The 19,126-nt window shown below is 43.4% G+C and overlaps 1 protein-coding gene across 2 annotated transcripts; it reads left to right on the top strand.

Annotated features, from left to right (window-relative positions):
- Positions 1 to 6,197: 6,197 nt before the first annotated feature.
- LOC131975875 (ataxin-1-like) lies at positions 6,198 to 17,763 on the top strand. Of its 2 annotated transcripts, XM_059338687.1 has the most exons (4): positions 6,198 to 6,532; positions 8,480 to 8,600; positions 10,325 to 12,378; positions 13,986 to 17,763. In XM_059338687.1, the coding sequence occupies exons 3-4, from the start codon at positions 10,576 to 10,578 to the stop codon at positions 14,679 to 14,681; spliced, it is 2,499 nt and encodes an 832-aa protein (XP_059194670.1). In that variant the 5' UTR covers positions 6,198 to 6,532; positions 8,480 to 8,600; positions 10,325 to 10,575; the 3' UTR covers positions 14,682 to 17,763. The 2 variants fall into 2 exon arrangements, with proteins under 2 accessions (XP_059194670.1, XP_059194669.1); XM_059338686.1 differs by lacking the exon at positions 8,480 to 8,600.
- The last annotated feature ends 1,363 nt before the right edge of the window (positions 17,764 to 19,126 follow it).

The raw sequence follows: 19,126 nt of genomic DNA, 5'->3' as shown, positions 1-19,126 counted from the left end.
TACAAGCGTTTAAACAAATGCTACTGAGTCCCTTCAGTGGCTTGTGTTCCTCCTCCACAAATCACTCCCACCCAATCCTTTAGTTGCCTAAACTATGTTCTGGAGATGTGCGTAAGCAGTGGCTTGCTATTTTCAGCTGAATGAAAAGAGTCTTGGCTCTTGGACTCAGGATGAAATCTGTTTTGTTCTGCTGATTTTGGCTTTCACCACATTCACAGTATCTACATGAAACAGAGTTAAAGAACTCAGTTTAATGGCGTCTTACAATAAAACCACAGACATTTGACTGAGAAGAATAACATTTGAATGATCTGCTTGCTGTTCATCACATAAGTGGAATATGTTAGCAACAGAAAAACATGTGGCATTGTGATAGTGATTTAATAGCAAGATATATGTAGAAAGTAGTACTTGTAATAGTTTTTCATGTAACAGATTGTTGTACTCTCTCACATCAAGCAGACACTGCCTCAACTATGAATCACATTACACTTGTTATGTATGAGAAAAACATTCAAACCTTGAATAAACAAAACATTTTTCTAAACTTAGCACTTGTGATGTGAAATGACACAGTCTTAGAAATAGATTGCACCACAGCCCATTTTTATAGGCTTGTGTAGATAATCATTTCCTGGCTGAATGAAGACCTTGACCTTAAAATAAAACTTATTTAGCTTTTTAAATAAAAAAAAAAAGAACCAGGACAACAACTGATGTTTTTCAAAGTTTCAACCCCTTGTTCACCGACCAATCATTTCATCTCTAATCACATTTCATCCAAGGACACTGCTCAAGGTCATTTTGAACTCTCTCTCAGTTAACTCTCATCAACACAGCTGGGATTCAATGGAAACCTCTCATAGATTTTAACCCCAACCTGTAGGCCTATTGATCAAAACAGTAAAGCTCAGAGGATGTGATATTCTCACACAGCACTCAAAAAGTGCATGCACCCAAAAACAGAGGTGAGGTCAGTATCACCTGCCTGGCGGATTCGCTGTCCTTTTACTCTTTTCATGAACTGCTGAATTCACTGGCTTTCAATAGGCTCTTTCAGCGTGTCATGCTACACCACCATTGAGCTACAGCCACGTTGCCACCCATCTTTCTTAATGGGGACTGGAGACTGTGGAGCTGCCTTGTTGCCATGGCAGCAAGCGCTTTCACATTCTCCCCACATAGCGTGGAGTGTGCATGTTGTTCCCTCCAAACTGGAGCGCGCCACAGCAGAGACAGGTCTGCTCTCAGACAGGACCAAGCCAGGGTTATTTACCTCCTGCTCTGATACCAGATGCCCTTTTAATCCAACCACCCACACTCCACTTTCCATTCTCTTTATTACTAATGCATAGTATTTCCCACTGGCTGCTCTCACATACTGGACTTTGCTGCAAAACTTACTTTTTTAAATATTTCTTCAGGCTTTGTTGTTATTCTATGCTGGGGTGGTAAACTATGCATTATCCATCCATGTGGTGTATACCAGCGCTAGAGAGGGGTGTAGTGGGAATAACTAAGCCTCCAGCATGGGGATAGCCCTCAAAAAGCCTCATATCAAAAGTTTTTTTTCTGCAACTTTGAAATGTTGTGTTATTAGCATTAAAGCTCAATCATAGAATAAATATATAGTGTTGTATTTTCAGTTTCTTAAACCGTCTTTCAGGGGCCCTCCCCCCCCCCTCTAAAAGATGCACATGGTTTAGTCCACAAAAACAACAACAAACAAGAAATAAAAGCTAATTTTGCCAGTGCCTAAGACTTTGTGAAATGTTAAATCAATTAAAAGATTGCCAAAGAGAGAAAAAAAAGTCACAGTAAGAAAAAAAACAAACATAAAGTGTCAACAGAACTTGATAGCAGTGTCTCACAGTTGGTTATTTTTGTACTTTAATTAGCTAACATGGCTAGCAAGCTATTACTGCAATAATTAGCTAGCTTGCTAAAATTAAGGAGCCTTGCCTTCAGTTTCAGAAGTGAGTACTTCCTCTACCACTGGCTGAATGTCTGACCATGACTTCACTGCTTTTGCTGATTGTTTTGAGTAGGTGTACCTGGAAATGTTGTGAAAAATGATGGATAGGTAGGTTCATTAATGCCAAGAGTAGCACACCTTGGGAATCAGCTTGCCACATTTTGCCACATGGGACTGTTTGCATCATATATGCTTCCCTGTCCTGTGTGTGAGGATCCCAGTTACATGTCTGGACATGTCTGCTGCATAGAGGAGTAGCACTTAGCCACAGTGAGTGTATGGTAAGGATGCAGAACAGAATGTGGGTAATGATGGTTGGATAATTTTTTTTTTCCGGACACTTTCAAGGTAATGTGATTCATCTCTTCAGATTCGTGAGGAGGTAGTGATTGAAAAAGTTCACTTGAACTTGTGTTTTGTTTTTGTAAAGGTCATGCAGTGTTGTAACCTGCAGCAACCGGTGCCCACTTGAGCTTTCATTGTGTTTTCTGCTGAAGGCTCCTGAGTGAGTAAAACAGAGCACTGGCAGGCAGTGCAGAGAGGCATCTGTGTCTAAGCATAATGCAGCGTTGATTTGTTGAGATGTTGAGGGAGATTGCTACTACCGCAAGTGCAATTACCATCATTACTTTACCCACATTTATACTACTTCTACCCTTAATCAGAGGATCATCATCTTCCAGTAGTTAATGTTTGTAAGATGACAGATCTTGTTATGGTTTAGAGCACTCACTCTCATTACTGTATGTGTGCAGCACTCTGAGGAATGTAACACTTAGTTGTGTGTGTGTGCAGAGTGAAAGAGTATGTAACTAGGCCAGCAAAACCTCTTTGTCAGGTTGGACTACAATAACCAGCATCCAATAGTATTCAGAGTTATCTAAAAAAAAGGCAACAAAGATGAAATATTCCTGGATTTCAATTTGAAACTTTCCTGTAACACTTTACGCTCGCAGCACTCAGTGTAATTATCCCAATATACAGTGTGATTTTGTGGACTGACAGTGTACCAGTACATTACGCACTGGTGGGTAGAAGGGAACAAAATGTGAAGTTAGGGAATAAGGAGAAAACAATCTGGGAACTTAAAAGACTTTGTTCCGTAGTATTGTCAGCATCATGCTTTAGTCCTATGAAATATGTGCTGCTATTTATGTTGTAATGTAGGCCTACTTATGGGGTTGTACTTACAGTGGACTGGAGGTGGTTTGGGTTTATGCGGACTGACTGACTGCTGTTCATTGATGGAGGAGAGTAATAATGAGGTTTCTCCACAGATACAGCTGAACTGAAATCCAGGAGTAGAAGAGGTCCGTAAAAACTGTGTTGTAAGTATTTGCACAATATCAAAATGAAAATATGATATGAAAAACCATGGGTCACTTAATAACTTTCAAATTTAGTTGGTCTCAGGCAAATCTTTCTATGCAAAACATGTCAAAAGCATCATTATTTGTGACCTGTACACAGATGGTCACACTCATCGTAGTAGTAAATTCCCTCCCAAATGGCAAATTGTTTCTCTATCTTGTTTCTCATAGATAGCCATTTTTTTTTTAAGTTCCAAGATCGTTACCTTCTTGTTCCATGACTCTACATCTTGCTCCTTTCTACCTTTATGTATGTATCAGTGTGTACTGTACTGTAAATCTAAAGTGTTACTGACTTTCCTTGTGCAGAAATACAGGAAAAGTCTTTGAGGGAGCTACAAACAGCCAGGCATATTTGACAGTTCTGTCTTTGTGCAGTCTCACTCTTGATCTACTCAGTACAGTGAACATTTTTTTGCTCTGTGCACCTCCAGCAGGATTTGTGAATTCTCTAAGGAAAGCTTATTTCAGCTCACTTGGCTGACATTAATTCTGACCTTCAATGTACACTGAGACATTTCAAGGCAAAGAAAACCACAATCTCCTGTAGATGCCCTCATGTTTCACCATGGGGTTCTGCCATGTTACTTTCCATTCAGGATTGTGTAGCTTCTTTGAAGGAATATTAGTCACAGTAGGAAGATGAGGCTGTAGCCCTTTGGCTAGAAACACATACAGAACATGTATTTTCTGAGGTTTAACAGCCATGGAGACGCATCTTGTGGTTCGGTTTGTGTGTGTGACAGACATATGTCAGTAGTAGACAGATGTCAGTCCTCCTGGGCCAGGTGGGTTGAGGGATAAAGAAGGAAATTCTCCAAAATATACACTACCGGTCAAAAGTTTTAGAACACCCCAATTTTTCCAGTTTTTTATTGAAATTCAAGCAGTTCAAGTCAAATGAACAGCTTGAAAGGGTACAAAGGTAAGTGGTGAACTGCCAGAGGTAAATAAAAAAAGGTAAGCTTAACCAAAACTGAAAAATAATGTACATTTCAGAATTATACAAGTAGGCCTTTTTCAGGGAACAAGAAATGGGTTAACAACTTAACTCTATGGAGTCTTGGGCTATTTTGTCCATTTTTGAATTCTTTTCATGTCTTTGTAAGTCATTTTGTGTCTTTTTTTTGGTCATTTTGTGTCTTTTTTTAGTCATTTTGTGTCTTTTGGTGTCTTTTTTTGTCATTTTCACATAATCACATCACATAAAATGTGATTTTGAATCTTTTTTTTACTTTCAAAACACTATCATGCTCAATAAAGAATTTTAAATGTTGCAAATGTGCATTAATTTCAGAGTACACAGACATTAAACTGCATAATTTTCAATTAAATTCTGGAAAAGTTGGTGTGTTCTAAAACTTTTGACCAGTAGTGTACGTCAACATTTGAGCCGATACAGGACAGATATCTGGAATTTGGTACCCGCACCGAGCAGTTCTTTAGTGTCTTCGTAATACCAAAAAGGTAATTACAGTTGTAATAATATGTTTTCCCAGCCAGCTTTACCTTTTGCATTGTAAGTATTGTAGAAAGCATTGTATGCATCAAGTTTTAAAAAGTGTTAACACAGTGACTGTTTTTGGATCGCCGTTTCCCCGACTCACTGTGACTTGACCTGGCAGGGCTGACGTAGTCTCACTTTATCTTTCTCTCTATACTTTCAGTTCCTCTCTCATCCAGATGCCCTGTCAGCTACTGAAATTTGACACCAATTGATTTCACAACGAACCTGTACCAATTTAATTCAGTTGGTCCCATTAAAAGTACAGAGTTAGGTACCTAATCCTACTAACTAAGTGGCTTAATTGTTTAAAATGTAAAGGCAAATACACTTATTACAACATTTCTATATGCAATTTAGTCACTACTGCAAAAGATTCCCTTTAGCTATGCAAATTAACCCTTTTGTTGTATGCACCTGTGAGAAAGTTTAGGAACCCTCCTCCCAGGAGCCCGTGTAGGGATAATACCATTCACTAGGCTTGTTGTTGTAATAACAGCATTGCTTGATTTGTTGCATTCTCTGTGTTTTCCCCAGTCTGTCGTCGAGGTGGAGGTGGAGGGGACACCCTGCTTGTCCCGCCTGCAGAGGAGCAGATATCTGGCTGCCCTGGTGGTGAAACCGCTGCAGCCTGACTCTCTGTGCTGTGTGCTGTAGAGGATAAGGAGGAGGCCTTCGGGTGAGAAGGGCCACAGTGCCAAGTGGCTGGGCGGGGGGGTGTTTATCAGCGCTGCCTGCACTGAGGGAAATATCTCTCGGGGAGGAGATGGTGAGGCCTGGGGAGACCTGGGGAGGGGGTGGCAGGTTACTCTGAGTCACTTAGCAGCTGAATAGAGGTTGAGACTCTAATTGTAGAGCAGCTCACAGGGCAGATTAAGATGAGATTTGTCTCTGCAGGGAAAATGCATATGAAAATGACCAAGAAGGAAGCAGTGCATTAAAACAACTTTGACGTGCTAACACACTGAACCATTTAATCCTCCGTTGGTTTGTGTGCGTGCATATGTGTTAGTGTCTCTGCATGTATATGCCAATGTGAATATCCCACAATTATTCACATTCATGCAGTATGCCTGTCTGAGCAAACGCTTTCTGAATCTCCAGCTCTCTCCCTCCTCCCTCACCCTCCGTCTGTTGCTCCCTCCCCCTCCTTCTCTCTCTCTCTCTGCGAGCGTAGTCTGGGCGCTAAGCCAAGTAGAGTGTGTTTTTTTGAATGAATACCTGATGCGGCTGATGAGGCTGGCTGGGGGAGGAGCTGTGTCAGTGGAGTACTGAGAGAGAGAAAGAAAGAGGAGGGAGGGAGGTAGAGAGGGAGAGAGGCAGAAACAGAGAGAGAGAGAGAAGCAGCCAGGCAGAGAGGGAGCTGGCGGTCTGGTGGCCTTGCATAACACGCGTTGGAGCAGCCCTGAACGCAGGACTTGGTGTTAGCTTCAGCAGGGGGGAACTTCCTTCACCGCCAGCCCGTTGCAGGGGCTGCGTAGCCCCGATACCGGAGAGGGAGGCAGAGCTGGAGCAGCTACAGCACAGGCTCAAGGAGAGGAGAGCGGCACAAAGGAGAGATTCAGGAAGAGGAATCCTAGGAAACACGTCTCCAACACACACACACACACACACACACACACACACTGAGAGGCAGGAAGAATCCTTGGACATGCTCTGCAAGCAGTGGCTGTGGAGAGACTGGTGAGCTATTCTTAGTACTATATCCAGAGGAGGGGAGGAGGGGTGGGGGTTGTCTTTTCCTCTTGATTTGTGGCATAGTAGTATTTTCTGCCCTGCTACTACACTCATGCGCTCTCACTGTCATTCTAAAGCCCCCAGAGGCTACAGTCACAGCGTTTGTCCGGAGTCACAGTTGTGGGATTCAGCAGCAGTGACCCTGTTTGGTCGTGGTCGCTGAGAGGGACTCCTGCTCTGCTTGTGTACTGTGTGATCGGTGTGTGTCGGGCAGTGATGCAGAACTCTGGAGTCATTGTGAAGACAAACAGCCTGAACCCACTGCCTGTTCTTACTGTCTGCTTTAGTCTGCCACACGGTCGGTCCGCCTCTTAAAGGCACAGGCACCACTGTTGTACAGAGAAGGGGCAGTAAAATGGCTATTTTGGGTATTAGTAAAAGGCAGCATACTGTATTGATCTGCTCTGTGGTTAAAGCAGCTCTGTTTGTAAGGGGATTGAGGGGAGGTCCTATTGATATGCAGCAAATCACACATACATGCACAAACATATTGTCTTCCACAGTACCTCCCCTTCTGTTTCATGCCAGATTGATAATGATGTTTTTGTTTTCTATATATAGCCGTTAACCGTACGGGGTATTCACTGTGTATCTATGACTTGTCAAGCAGGTGAAACATGATGTTTAGCAGTATTGACAATAGGTTTGTCACCCCGGGGTCATTGCATTGGCTTTTTTGCACGAGTTTTGTGCTTCCACTCCATTTCCACTAAATCATTTTGTTGCCTCCCTGCATCATCTTGCTGCAGAGAGGTGTTATTGCTATGAAGCCGTGGATCAATGTGAGGAGTAAATAGTGGGTCTGGGAGCATGAGAGTCTCCGGCGGAAGGAGCGAGGACCGGAGGAGCTGGCGACTGCTGCGTAAGAGAGGAGATGTAACTCTGCTGGGGGGCCTCTCACCTGGAGACAACAGAGAGGAGGCTGAATGAAAACATCCCATCTCCTGCACGCAGAGTGACGGCAGACAAAACGCCGCTACACAAACCTATTTCTCTGGTTAGGGCAGGTTTTTTATGTGGGAGTATGAAAGAGGATCACTCAATCACTCTGTCTGAGCTGAAAAGCATCAGTGTGATGAGTGGAACAGAGCGCGTCCTGTCCTGTCCCCCCTCACTCTCTGTTGTCATCCCTCCATACATGTCTTGGAGGTGACGGTCCTGGGCCGGGGGCCTGACTCGGCTCCCGGGCTGTCTGGCTCGGCGTGACAGTCATGTCTTGATAGCTCGTCTTTGTTCTCCATAGTGTCACATAGGCCGTATGTTTGTTGGTGTCAGTGTTCTAATAATAGGCTGAAGCTGGAAAATGTAGTGAGGCTTTTGGCTGCTGCACCGTGCGTGTGTGTGTGTTTGTGTGTGACCATGTGCAAAGAGTGCTGTGTACAGGTCATATGAGGAAAGGAAAAACACCTTCTTTAAGAGCATCCTGTTGTATCTATAATGGTGTGTTTTTGTGGCATTTGGGAGTCAGATCACGCTTTGTCTTTCAGTGCTGCTATAATCGCAGGAGGTACCAGTGCTTCAGATGTGATGTCATTACAGTGTTGACACGGTGTTGCTGAGGTGGGGTTGTTGCCACTGAGCGATGCTGCACAGTGTAGCGGCGGCTGTAGCGGCGGCTGTGTTGCTGATCGGGAATCTCTCAGCGAGGCGGGGGCTATGGCGCTCTGGTGCTGCAGGCGCTGCTCAATGTGGGTCAGGAGAAGCAGCACTCTGTCTTCTCCCCATTCCCCATTCTCTCTCCCTTTTTCTCATTCCTAATCTTCTTTCTTCTCTCACCCCCTCCCTCTTGCTCCCTTTCCTCCTTCTACACAATTCTGTCATCTTATATTGCCTTTCTCCCTGTCCTCCCCCTCACTCACTCACTCACATCTTTCTGTTTCTGTTTCTCTCCAGCTCTGCTGATCTCCCCCCTTTGTTACATCTGGTGGATCTACCAGTCTGTATGGTTAGATGAACTGCACGGAGGTTTTCGCTGCTTTTGGATGCAGTGACCTTGTCAAAGCCAGCATTAGAGGTAGATGCATCTAAATAGAAACTGACCAAGGTCGCCTTCTGTGTTTCTCCCCCCCTCTGTCTTTATGTAACATCGTCTGTGGCTGCCTGCTGTAGTGAACCTCCTCTGTAATATGAAAACACAATTTAGCACTGTCAAATAGCCTGGCACCTCTGAATGGAATGCAGGGGGAGAAAAATGAATGGATGGATATGTGAGTGTGTGTCATACACTCCATCTCTGTGGTGCCTCTGGCTAATGAACAACTCAGAGTCATGTGCATTGACCCACAGATAAGCCTGCAGGAAAGAACAGTCAATCTGAAAGAGAAACTGTGAAAAAAAATGAGCTTGTAAGAAGCAAGAGGCTGCATGTTATTGTTGTTGAATGCATAGATGCATTGCATATCATTTGTGTTTTCTTTTGTGTGCATGTTTCATCCATGTGAGCATGCATACATATGAATCTACACTGTGTGAGAATGTATTTGACCTACTGGTCCTCTTAGAGTTGAGACATTCATTGTTTGTTGTTCACTTTGTATTCCCTTGAACTTTGAAACAAGCGGAAAGCCATTGTTAAAATATTTTGAAGCACTTCAGTCGGGCCCATTTACGCCTTCTGCAGAATGTTCCATAATCAAATTTCAAGCCATATTGTTTTCACTTCATTTTTCAGATGTGCCCACTGACCCAGAGTTCCTGTCTGGAGGTGGATGTTATATTTACAGTAGCCCCCCTGACTCAACACAAGGCTGGGGAGTTTTAAAACAAAGACTAAAACATAAGCTCCTCCGAGGCTGTTACTCTGCCTGATATCCTTCCACTGTGCTCTGCTTTCTTACCCTAGAGCCTGGAGCAAGATAACAGCCGACAGCAACGCACATACACTTACCGTGTATACACACACACACACACCCAGACACACAAACACTGCAGTTTAGGAAACTCCAGCCTGGTGGTGAAAACATGAAAGAGCTTTTTCCATGTTATGTAAATGATGACACACAACACTGCACTGTACTTTCCTGTATGTCATGTATCATTACTCATGGAAAGGCTGGTGGAGTTTTGGCAGATTATTCCATGTAGATCCTCGAGGGGCATCTTTAGAGATTGATGTGTACAAAGAATGGCCTACATGTTGTCTCCGAGAGTATTAGACTAACCCACATCACATGCAGTTGTTGCACCAGGTACCACCTTGTGGCAAAACAAAGAACAACACGCTCACAAACATGGAAGTGGGGGGCATTTTTAAGAGTGAAGTATTTTTGATGTTTGCTGTTTTTCAGCCCTGCAGGAACATTTTGTGATTATGGTTCATAAACACAGTCTCTCATACTGAGCCAGATCTGAAGTGTAATTGGTTGTAATGATACTGAGTTGAATTTCTAGTCAAGTTAACCCATTGAAGCCTGGAAAGCGGATACGTTGTTTTGTAGTATTTGTATAAGCTCTCAAATACTTTTTGAATTTCATTTCTATCTGCTACAGAGGCTGAAAAATCTATTATTTAGTAGAAGCGTTGACACTTCTGTTGAATTTACAGAAAAACTTCAGGTTTTAGGGGCTGATTTTAAAATCTCCCAGAGGTTTTACAGGCGTTTCAGGCGTCAATGGGTTAAGTCAAGTTTATCTATAAATCAGCTTTCCTAGAGGGCTAAAAATCTGTACAGAATGTGATTTTTAATTTTTAATTTCATGTTATCTGAGTATCTAATTCAAGCTTTTCTCTTCCATCAGATTCCTGCCGACTTCGTGGAAGAGGTGGATCGGTCAGAGATGATTCCTCATGAAGTCTATGGAGCTCATTTTGTGAGCTGGAGTGCCTCCATCTTCTCTGGTCTGAGACCTGGAGCTGACTCCCAGTGAACACAAAGAGAGCCAGAGCTACTCAGCACACAGAGAGGCTCATCGCTGCACATAAACAAGACGGATCCAGATCTAAAAGAACTTTGAATTGCAGCTGGGAATATTAAAACTACGCTGGCACAATGAAATCCAACCAGGAGCGGAGTAATGGATGCCTGCCTCCTAAGAAGCGAGAGATCCTGGCTCTGGAGCAGAGGCCTGTGGTGGTGGCCACAGCATCACCTCCAGCTGCAGTAGTTACTGACAGTCCCCACACAGAGAACCTAGCGTGGCTAGCTAGTGTAGCCAGTGAACGCTGCAAATCCAGAGACGCAGAGAGTCCCAGGTGTCCCATCTCCTCCACCTCCTCCTCCTCTCCTTCCACTTCTCTCCCCTCCTCGGTCACTCCTCTGTCTGCGGTGCCTCTGGCCTCTCTGCCTACAGTTTACCCCACGGCCCTCCCCCAGCAGGCCGGGACCATCCAGTTTGCCCAGCTCGGACCGAATGTTCAGTTCATCAGCTCTGGGCCCTATGCTGGCTACATCTCCTCTCACATCATCTCCGCCAATGCTGGCTCGGCACCCAACAGCTCCGCCATGGGACAGCGCCCCCAGCTGGACGGTTACACCACCGCCCTCATCTCCCCCAACACCAAAGGAGAGCAGCAGTTTCAGATAGGCCTCTCCCCGACGGAGCTGACTCCTGTGTCGCTCCCCAGCTCTCCCCAAGTCACCAGCCAGTACATTCACCTGGACAGCAGGACTCCTCTGGCCGTTAGCGGAAACGCCGTGACGTCACCCACAGCCCACCTCCAGCTCCACCCTCACACCGCCGTCCTCCCTCAGACGCTCACCCTCGCTCCCTCCCAGCTGGTGGTCCAGTATGCAGATGGTTCAGTTGCAAAGAAACCAGAAGGGCATGCTAAGGGTATGCTGAACGGAGAACTGGAGGTGATTAAACAGACTAAAACTCACAGTCCTCATGTCAACCATCAGCAGGTGCAGAGCTACGAGGCCAGACATATCCTCCTGCCTGCAGACTACGGCCAGAACCCTGCAGGACTCCAGACCTCCTTGGTGCTGTTGGCCCAGCCCAACCATGGAGCTGAACGTGATACTGGCTCAAATAAGATCTCCTTTGTCCAGACTGAAAAAGGAGGCATCTGTTTGGGAAAACCGGTGTCCAGGTCTTCGTCATTTACCTCCCTCGCTCCCTCAGATGTGGTTAAATCTGTTGCTCCTCATACAGTCATTCAGACCACGCTACCCCACGAGGAGCTGCCAGCCAGTCTCTACTCCTCCACACAGCCACCCATCATTGGCTACATCACCAGTGCAAACCAGCATGCTGTCAGCTACCACGCAGCGCTGCCTCAGCACCTGGTCATCCCGAGCGGCCAGTCCCTCCTCATCCCAGTCAGCGGCACCAACAACGGCACAGAAACTGAGGTCAGTCGTGCCGTCGGCGCCCTGACAGCCACAACTACTCCCCAAATATCCACCGCCATGCCGCACGCCTATCTGGCCACAGCCCTGTCCAAGTGTGAGGCGCTCGGGCCAGATGGAAATCAACCACCCCCTGCTGTTGCACAGGCACCGGCTATGCCAGTTCTGCCCTCAAACCCGGCTCCCGTAGTGGTGGCAGCTCCCTCCCCGACTCCTGCTCCTGTCCCCAGTCCCGCCCCTGTTTCCATCCAAGCCTCACACTCCATTTCATCCTCCTCTTCCCCCGTGGCGCTTCCTCCCTTCTTCATGCGAGGCTCGATCATCCAGCTGGCTGACGGGGAGCTGAAGCGTGTGGAGGACCTGAAGACGGAGGACTTCATCCAGAGTGCTGAGATCAGCAGCGAGCTGAAAATTGACTCGAGCACTGTTGAGCGTATTGACAGCGGACAGAGTCCTAATGCTGTGGTCATACAGTTTTCAGTGGGAGAGCTCAAAGCCCAGGTAAAACATTCCTCATTCATCGTTTGTGTATAATTATTAATGGGCTTAATTTTTAAAGCCACTACGTATAGAATTTGAAAGTCTTTGGCGCCCCCCAGTGGTGGTATCAAAAAGCCACTGCAGCCAACATGATCTCACAGGAATCCGTGGAATAGCCACGTAATCACTCAAATTTCCGTGAAACTGACATGGATTTCACTACAATGCAAGTTAATGACAGTCATATCCCGTGGCTATTCCAACATACAAAGTGATTATGTACATTCACTGAGTGAATATTTAGAAAATAAAACATATATTTCTCGCTAGAAATGTGATCAAAATCCATTTTAATGCAGAAACTAAGTCAAAATATTGATTTTTCACTAAAAATGAGAGAACTGTCCGCCATGTTTTTTGTTCTGACCGCCGGGACCTTGAAAGTCACGTGACTTGGAACAAACCAATAGCCACGGGATATGACTGTCATTAACTTGCATTGTAGCGAAATCCGTGTCAGTTTCACGGAAATTTGAGCGATTCTGTGGCTATTCCACAGATTTTGAGTTAAGCAAAATCCGTGGCTATTTCACAGATTTCTGTGAGACCAGGTTCCTGCAGCAGATGGCAATACACCTAAATAGAAAATAGTAACCATAACTATATGCATGTACATTCTATCTAAATGTGAAACTGAGGAGATAATGTATGAATTGATCCACTAGTGATAAGCATGGCTGAGCTCCCATTATGCACACTATGGTCATCATTTAAGCCCTCAGCTGCAAAATAAAAATCCATGAAATTCATCTCTGATGCAGAACTGAGAGAATCCAGAACACCCCTCTCCCTTCACATAGTTATTTTCCAACCTACCTATTATCTTCTATTTTCCAGCAGTACCAACACTGATCCCTCTTGTGTACCAGATGCCAAAATGTAACATTTAATTTCACAGATCGTGGCTTTTGAAAGGTCAAAAGTCTTTACTATTACAGATAAATAAAGCCAGTAATACATACACATTTTGAGAAGGATCCATTCAATGTGGTTTTTAAGAATTTTACTCTGCTAAAAAATGTACTCTTTTTGTCAATTAAAAAAGTATTCTGCAATACCGGTATATCTGTGTTAAGCTTAGATTTCATTAGATGTGTCAATATATTGGTCTGGCTCCAAAATAGTAGCACTAATAGATAATAATAATAATAATAATAATTCATTTTATTTAATAGGGTGCCTTTCAAGGCACTCAAGGTCGCCTTACAACATGAAAAAAAAACAATGCAGAACATCATACACATCATACAATCTAAACAAATCAGAACATTTACGAATACATAGATGCTTTTGACAAACGTAAATCACAGGTGTAATTAATAACATTACGATGGCTGAATTCCATTTAAGCCGGGGGCCGTTTTCTGGAAAAGGCAAAAACATTGGCAGTTGTTGCCAGTCGAGCTTTGATTCTCTGCCTGAACCCTTGTTGCCAACAGAATAATTTTTTATTCCATTCAAATTTGCACATAGTGGCTTTAACAGATGTGCTTCTTTTTTTAAATCCTTAACAAATGCTTTAATCTGTATCTAACTAAAAGCTACCTGTGTGTGTTGTGTGTGTGCAGGTGTGTGTGGAGGTGCTGGTGGAGTATCCCTTCTTTGTTTTCGGCCAGGGCTGGTCGTCCTGCTGCCCAGACAGGACCACCCAGCTGTTTGAGCTGTCGTGCGCTAAGCTGTGTGTGGGCGATGTGTGCGTGTCGCTGACCCTCCGCGGCTTGAGGACCACTTCAGTAACAGACAGCCAGGCTATGGGGACCAAGCTGAAGACTGGTCACCTCTCTGACTCCTGTCACAGTGTGGATGCCTCAGTAAGGAACAGTACCACTCCAAACTCTGCAGGCAGAAACGGCGGCCTCCTCATGAAGGCTTCCAGTGCAGACAGGCTGGAGAGGGAGCAGGTGACTGGACCAGGACCAGGAGCAGAGCTACCACCAGGAATGGGAATAGTTCCAGGACCAGGGGAGGTGATCTACGGGGCTGGACCAGTGCTGACAGTCTCTGGGACTGGAGAACTGAGACAGGAATCAGTGAAAACAGACATGCCTGCTCTTACCAAAATACAATGTGGTGATCCAGAGCGACCCACATCCCGCAAGAGACGCTGGTCAGCTCCAGAACGAGACCAGACTGAGAGAGTGGAGGAGGAGCCTCCTCTGACTCTGCCCAAACCCTCCTTCATCCCTCAGGAGGTTAAAATCAGCATAGAGGGCCACTCCAGTACTGGGAGTGAAAGGTGCTTGAACAAAAGAATAGATTGTTGAGAGAACTTTAAGGAACTTTGATTACCTGTGGTTTGCTTTGTGTTTATCCCCTCTCTTTCCTCTCTATCCAGACTACTGTAATATAGGCCGAGTTTACACAGTATTTACATGTTTTTTCTTTTCTTTTACCCAAGTCTGATATCTATGATGAAGTACAGTAGAGCACCTTCACACACGAGATCAGTGCAATCAATGCTGAAAGCAAAAATGAATGCAGCGTGAATGTTGAGTATGAATGGCAGTCAGACAGACTGAGAGACAGCTGACTGGCGCGTCACATATCGTAAGCTGGATCTCCTTTGTCACGTGGCTGAGACCTGTTGGATGAAACCAAGTGACCATTTTCTCTTATCACATGAACAAGCACAGACCCCGATGTCAGCGTGTACAGAGTGGGTAACCATATCTTGACTCTCATCCTGTTTGTTTACTTGGTGTGTAGTGACACTTATGAGTGGTTGGAGTCAAAGAGAGACCTTTTGGTGTTTCAGTGCTCAATCATCAGCTGTGATCTCTGCTGCCTTGTGTATCTCATGCTTTAGTATTCTTTCTTTTTGGTTGATTTTAATGTAATTTCATACCATTGCAGATGTGTGCACTGCTGCAGGTGACCTTGTGCCACTTGTCTCTGTGTGTGTGTGTGTGTGTGTGTGTGTGTGTGTGTGTGTCTGTGTCTGTGTCTGTGTGTGTCTCTGTGTGTGTGTCAGACAGAGCAGAGATTTAAGGTCTGATTGTGTGGCTGTAGCTTCAGTACAACCTGCTAATATCAAGACTAAAAAGGCCTGAATGTAAATTACTGAATTAGTCTAGTCTGCAACAATATTGAATTTAGTACCTCTGCCTTTGAAATGTGAGGGTGACAGCAGTTGCACGAAGGTGCATTTCAATGATAAAGTTCCTCTGATGTCAAATTTACCTTGATGATTTATAAGTCTCATAATTCTGCTATGCTATGTGCAGCATTGTAATTATGTACTAATAAGAAAAATCAAGGTTTTTCTATATTATACCTTCAGATGAGTTTTTATATGGACTCATACTACAATATAAACCCTAGTTGGCTAACTTAATTTAGCTTCTGGCCACACGGGGGCAGTGCAGAAACTAAACACAACACTGACACATTACCTTCTTAATGTGATAATGCAGACTGAGAAAGCTATTGAGTAATTACACATCCAGCAGATACAGACCATCTTTCATTTGGATACATGTTTCATTGGTCTGAAACATTTAAGTCCAGTTTGTTACGCATTGATGAAAAATACTACCTTCCCATTCTACCTTTTTTGCTTTCTTTAGAGAAACTATGGCCTTAGATTAATGCACCTAGTTCACAGCAGCACATGGTTTTTAGGATTTGATGGTATGCCTTTTTGAAGTCCATACCTGTTATATCAGAGTACGGCTGTTTTAATGAGAACAGCTTTGTTTCTCTTACATCCGTGTACATTTACATCCTTTCTTTCTTAGAGTAGAGCCAAAATAAATATCCTACAGTTCATACTCAGGAACAGTGTGTATCTGTATGTTTGTGTGTGTGTGTGTGTGTGTGTGTGTGTGTGTGTGTGTGTGTGTGTGTTTGTGTGTGTGTTTTTTGAGCAGCAGCACTTTGATGAAGCATCCAGCAGGAGTGTGTTAGTAGTAGTGGTGGTGGTGGTGGTGGTGATCCTGTTCATCAGCTGTTAGATATAATCAACTGACTGTTTTTCATCTGTCCTACAGGTTTATCATTGAGAGAAAACATTATATACCAGGGCAGGGAATGTAAACACACATCGGGCAAAACTATCTCAACTTTATTTTTGATGACTGATAGAGCTACTTTACAGAGAAAGAAAGAAAGAGCCAGCGAGAGTTGATCATGTACAGTAAATTGTATCCTAGAGTGTATGTACAGTGTGTGTATAGATATTCTAACCCTTATGTAGCCTACGTATGTACTGTATGTGCCACAGCGCCTCCTTCTTCAATCATTCCATGAACTCACCAATATCAAGTGGTCCTGCTATTGTTTTTGTCAGTTTCAGGTATTGATCTAATGTTCATGAATGTGCTACAGTTCTTTGGGAACATCTTCATACATTTGGCCGCCTCAGAATTTGACTTGCACACTGTAACATGCAGTATGTGTGAATATGAACTGCAGTTTATCATAAAAGCCATTATCCTTTTATAACTCCTGAGAGGTGTTTATTGTAAACCCAGTAACTAGACTGTTTTTCTTCTGTTTGTGTTTGACTGCTCAGGCTAAACACTGCCCAGTGACTGTTCTTCTCCAAAATGATGTGGTCTTATATTCTTCACTGTTACCAAGTAGAGGTACTGTTTCATTAGTTTGTCTCTGTAGCGATTTTCCTCCCTTGTGAGCCTGGCCTGTGTCTGTATTTTTATTTTTTAAGAAATTGATATTTTTTAAATACAGACCTGAAATGACAGCATAACACAGACACATCTGTGAAATGTAAGACTGATGCTTAAAATAGTAATTTCACATTTTGGGGAAATACTGTTATTAGTTGTCTTGCTTTGAGTTGGGTAAGATGATTAATACGACTCTTTGTACAATAAATAAGAGGCTACAACCAGCAGCCAGTTAGCTTAGCTTAGCACAAAGAATGGAAACAAGGGGAAACAGCTAGCGTGGCTCCGTCCAAAGGTAACAACATCTACAAACTCACTAATTAACACGTAATCCGAGGAGTAAAAACATCACATTGTGGTTTTACAGATGGGTTGTGTGTCAGACTATTTCTTGGCTGGACGCAAAAACTTCTGAAGTTTGTCAGGCAACTAGACTTCAGGAAATAGTCTAGCACATTCCAACCTATGAAAGCCACAAGGAATTGTCATTACATCTCAGCCTTTGAACAGATTAAACAAACATACGCTAACATGTAACCAGGCGGTTTCCCCATTATTCAGCGTTTGGCCAGTGGCCCTGCGTGTTTAACCACAATCGCTCAAAAAGTAGAAAGAGTAAAAGATTGTGTGTAGGTTGCTGAGGAAACAAACCAAACCAAGACAGGACTTTCAACTAGGATACAGCTGTTTGTGTCCCATGTGAAACCATAAATCACCTTTTTTAATTTATGTTTGCAAGGTAAATTTGTAAACATAATTAACTTGCATATGCAGCTTAGGTTATATAACAAACATACTGATTTAACCCAAACAATTATCTTTTTTCCTGAGTCTAAACAAGTAGTTATGTTGCCTAAGCCTAACCATCAAATAGCACTGCATTTAGCTGTGGTCTGATGGTGTCGATTTATAGAAATCTATGGGATTATCCTGTTATAACGTTAATAAGTGACACCAAGGGATCCTGACCAAGAGTGGGATGGCCAGTCTGTGTGCTAAACTAAACTAAGCTGGATTCTGGTGGTAGCTCAATATGTATTGTACAAACATGTAGTGAGTGATGTCAGTCTTCTCATCGAACTTTTGGCAAGAAAGCAAATATATGCATTTGCCCAAAATGATAAATGTTCCTTAAAAGGCCCTGCACACCCACAAAGTTCTGGCTAATTAGACCTCAGCTCAGGTCGAAGCCGGGAGGAGCTCTGCTGTGAATTACATGAAGATTCAAAACTGTGCAGTAATAGTAGTGAAGGTGGAAGCTGTACACTGAAAAAAGAAAATAGTTGAACCAACTTAATTGAATTGTTTCATTTGGTAACACCTAAATGAATTAAGTTCTTTCAGATTAATTTAAAATCAATTGTGTTAATCTAACTTATTAAATTAATTTGAAAAAAATAATTAATTTAGGTGTTACCAAATGAAACAATTCAATTAAGTTGGTTCTTTTTTCATTGTACAGTGTGTACGAGCCCTCACGGTCCTGAGAGGAGGTCTAATCAGTGCACACACCTGAAGGTGGACCAGGTGTGTAAAGGTTGTAAGTTCAGATGTTCAGTAATAACAGTATCCTCCTTTTACCCACAAATATGCGTTAGCTGGCCCCTTAAAATTTGTAATTTTTCAGAGCCTTTCTAAATAATGTTGAATATGGTGTATAAGCACCGCCTTGTGGTGATCTATGGAATTGCACTTTGTTATATGGGGCTGGGGGTGTTTTAGTGGAACTAATACACAGAAGTAATGTACAGCATGTCTGAGAGAGACTGTACACTAACAGTACAGCGTCTCAGTGATTTGTAAATAGCCAAAGTCTTCCATTATAATGTTGGTATGACCTTGCTGTCAGTGAAGAGGAGAAACACTGATGTGTACAGTGTACATGTACAGACCTTTGAAGTGAAGTTTACTTTCAAAAATACATCATCATTTATTTGAAAGAAGCACAGGATAGTGCTTCACCTAAGATATTTTCTTTTGCACCAGCTCAAAAAAACAGGAAATTATGGGAGTAAAAGACTTTTAAAAAAAAGGATTTTGTATTCGGGTCTGTTTGTTGGATAAATCTCAGCTAAGATACA

The sequence above is a fragment of the Centropristis striata genome, chromosome 8 (assembly GCF_030273125.1).
Source record: "Centropristis striata isolate RG_2023a ecotype Rhode Island chromosome 8, C.striata_1.0, whole genome shotgun sequence".
Classification (NCBI taxonomy): Eukaryota; Metazoa; Chordata; class Actinopteri; order Perciformes; family Serranidae; genus Centropristis; species Centropristis striata.
This window is presented reverse-complemented; position numbering and strand designations above follow the sequence as displayed.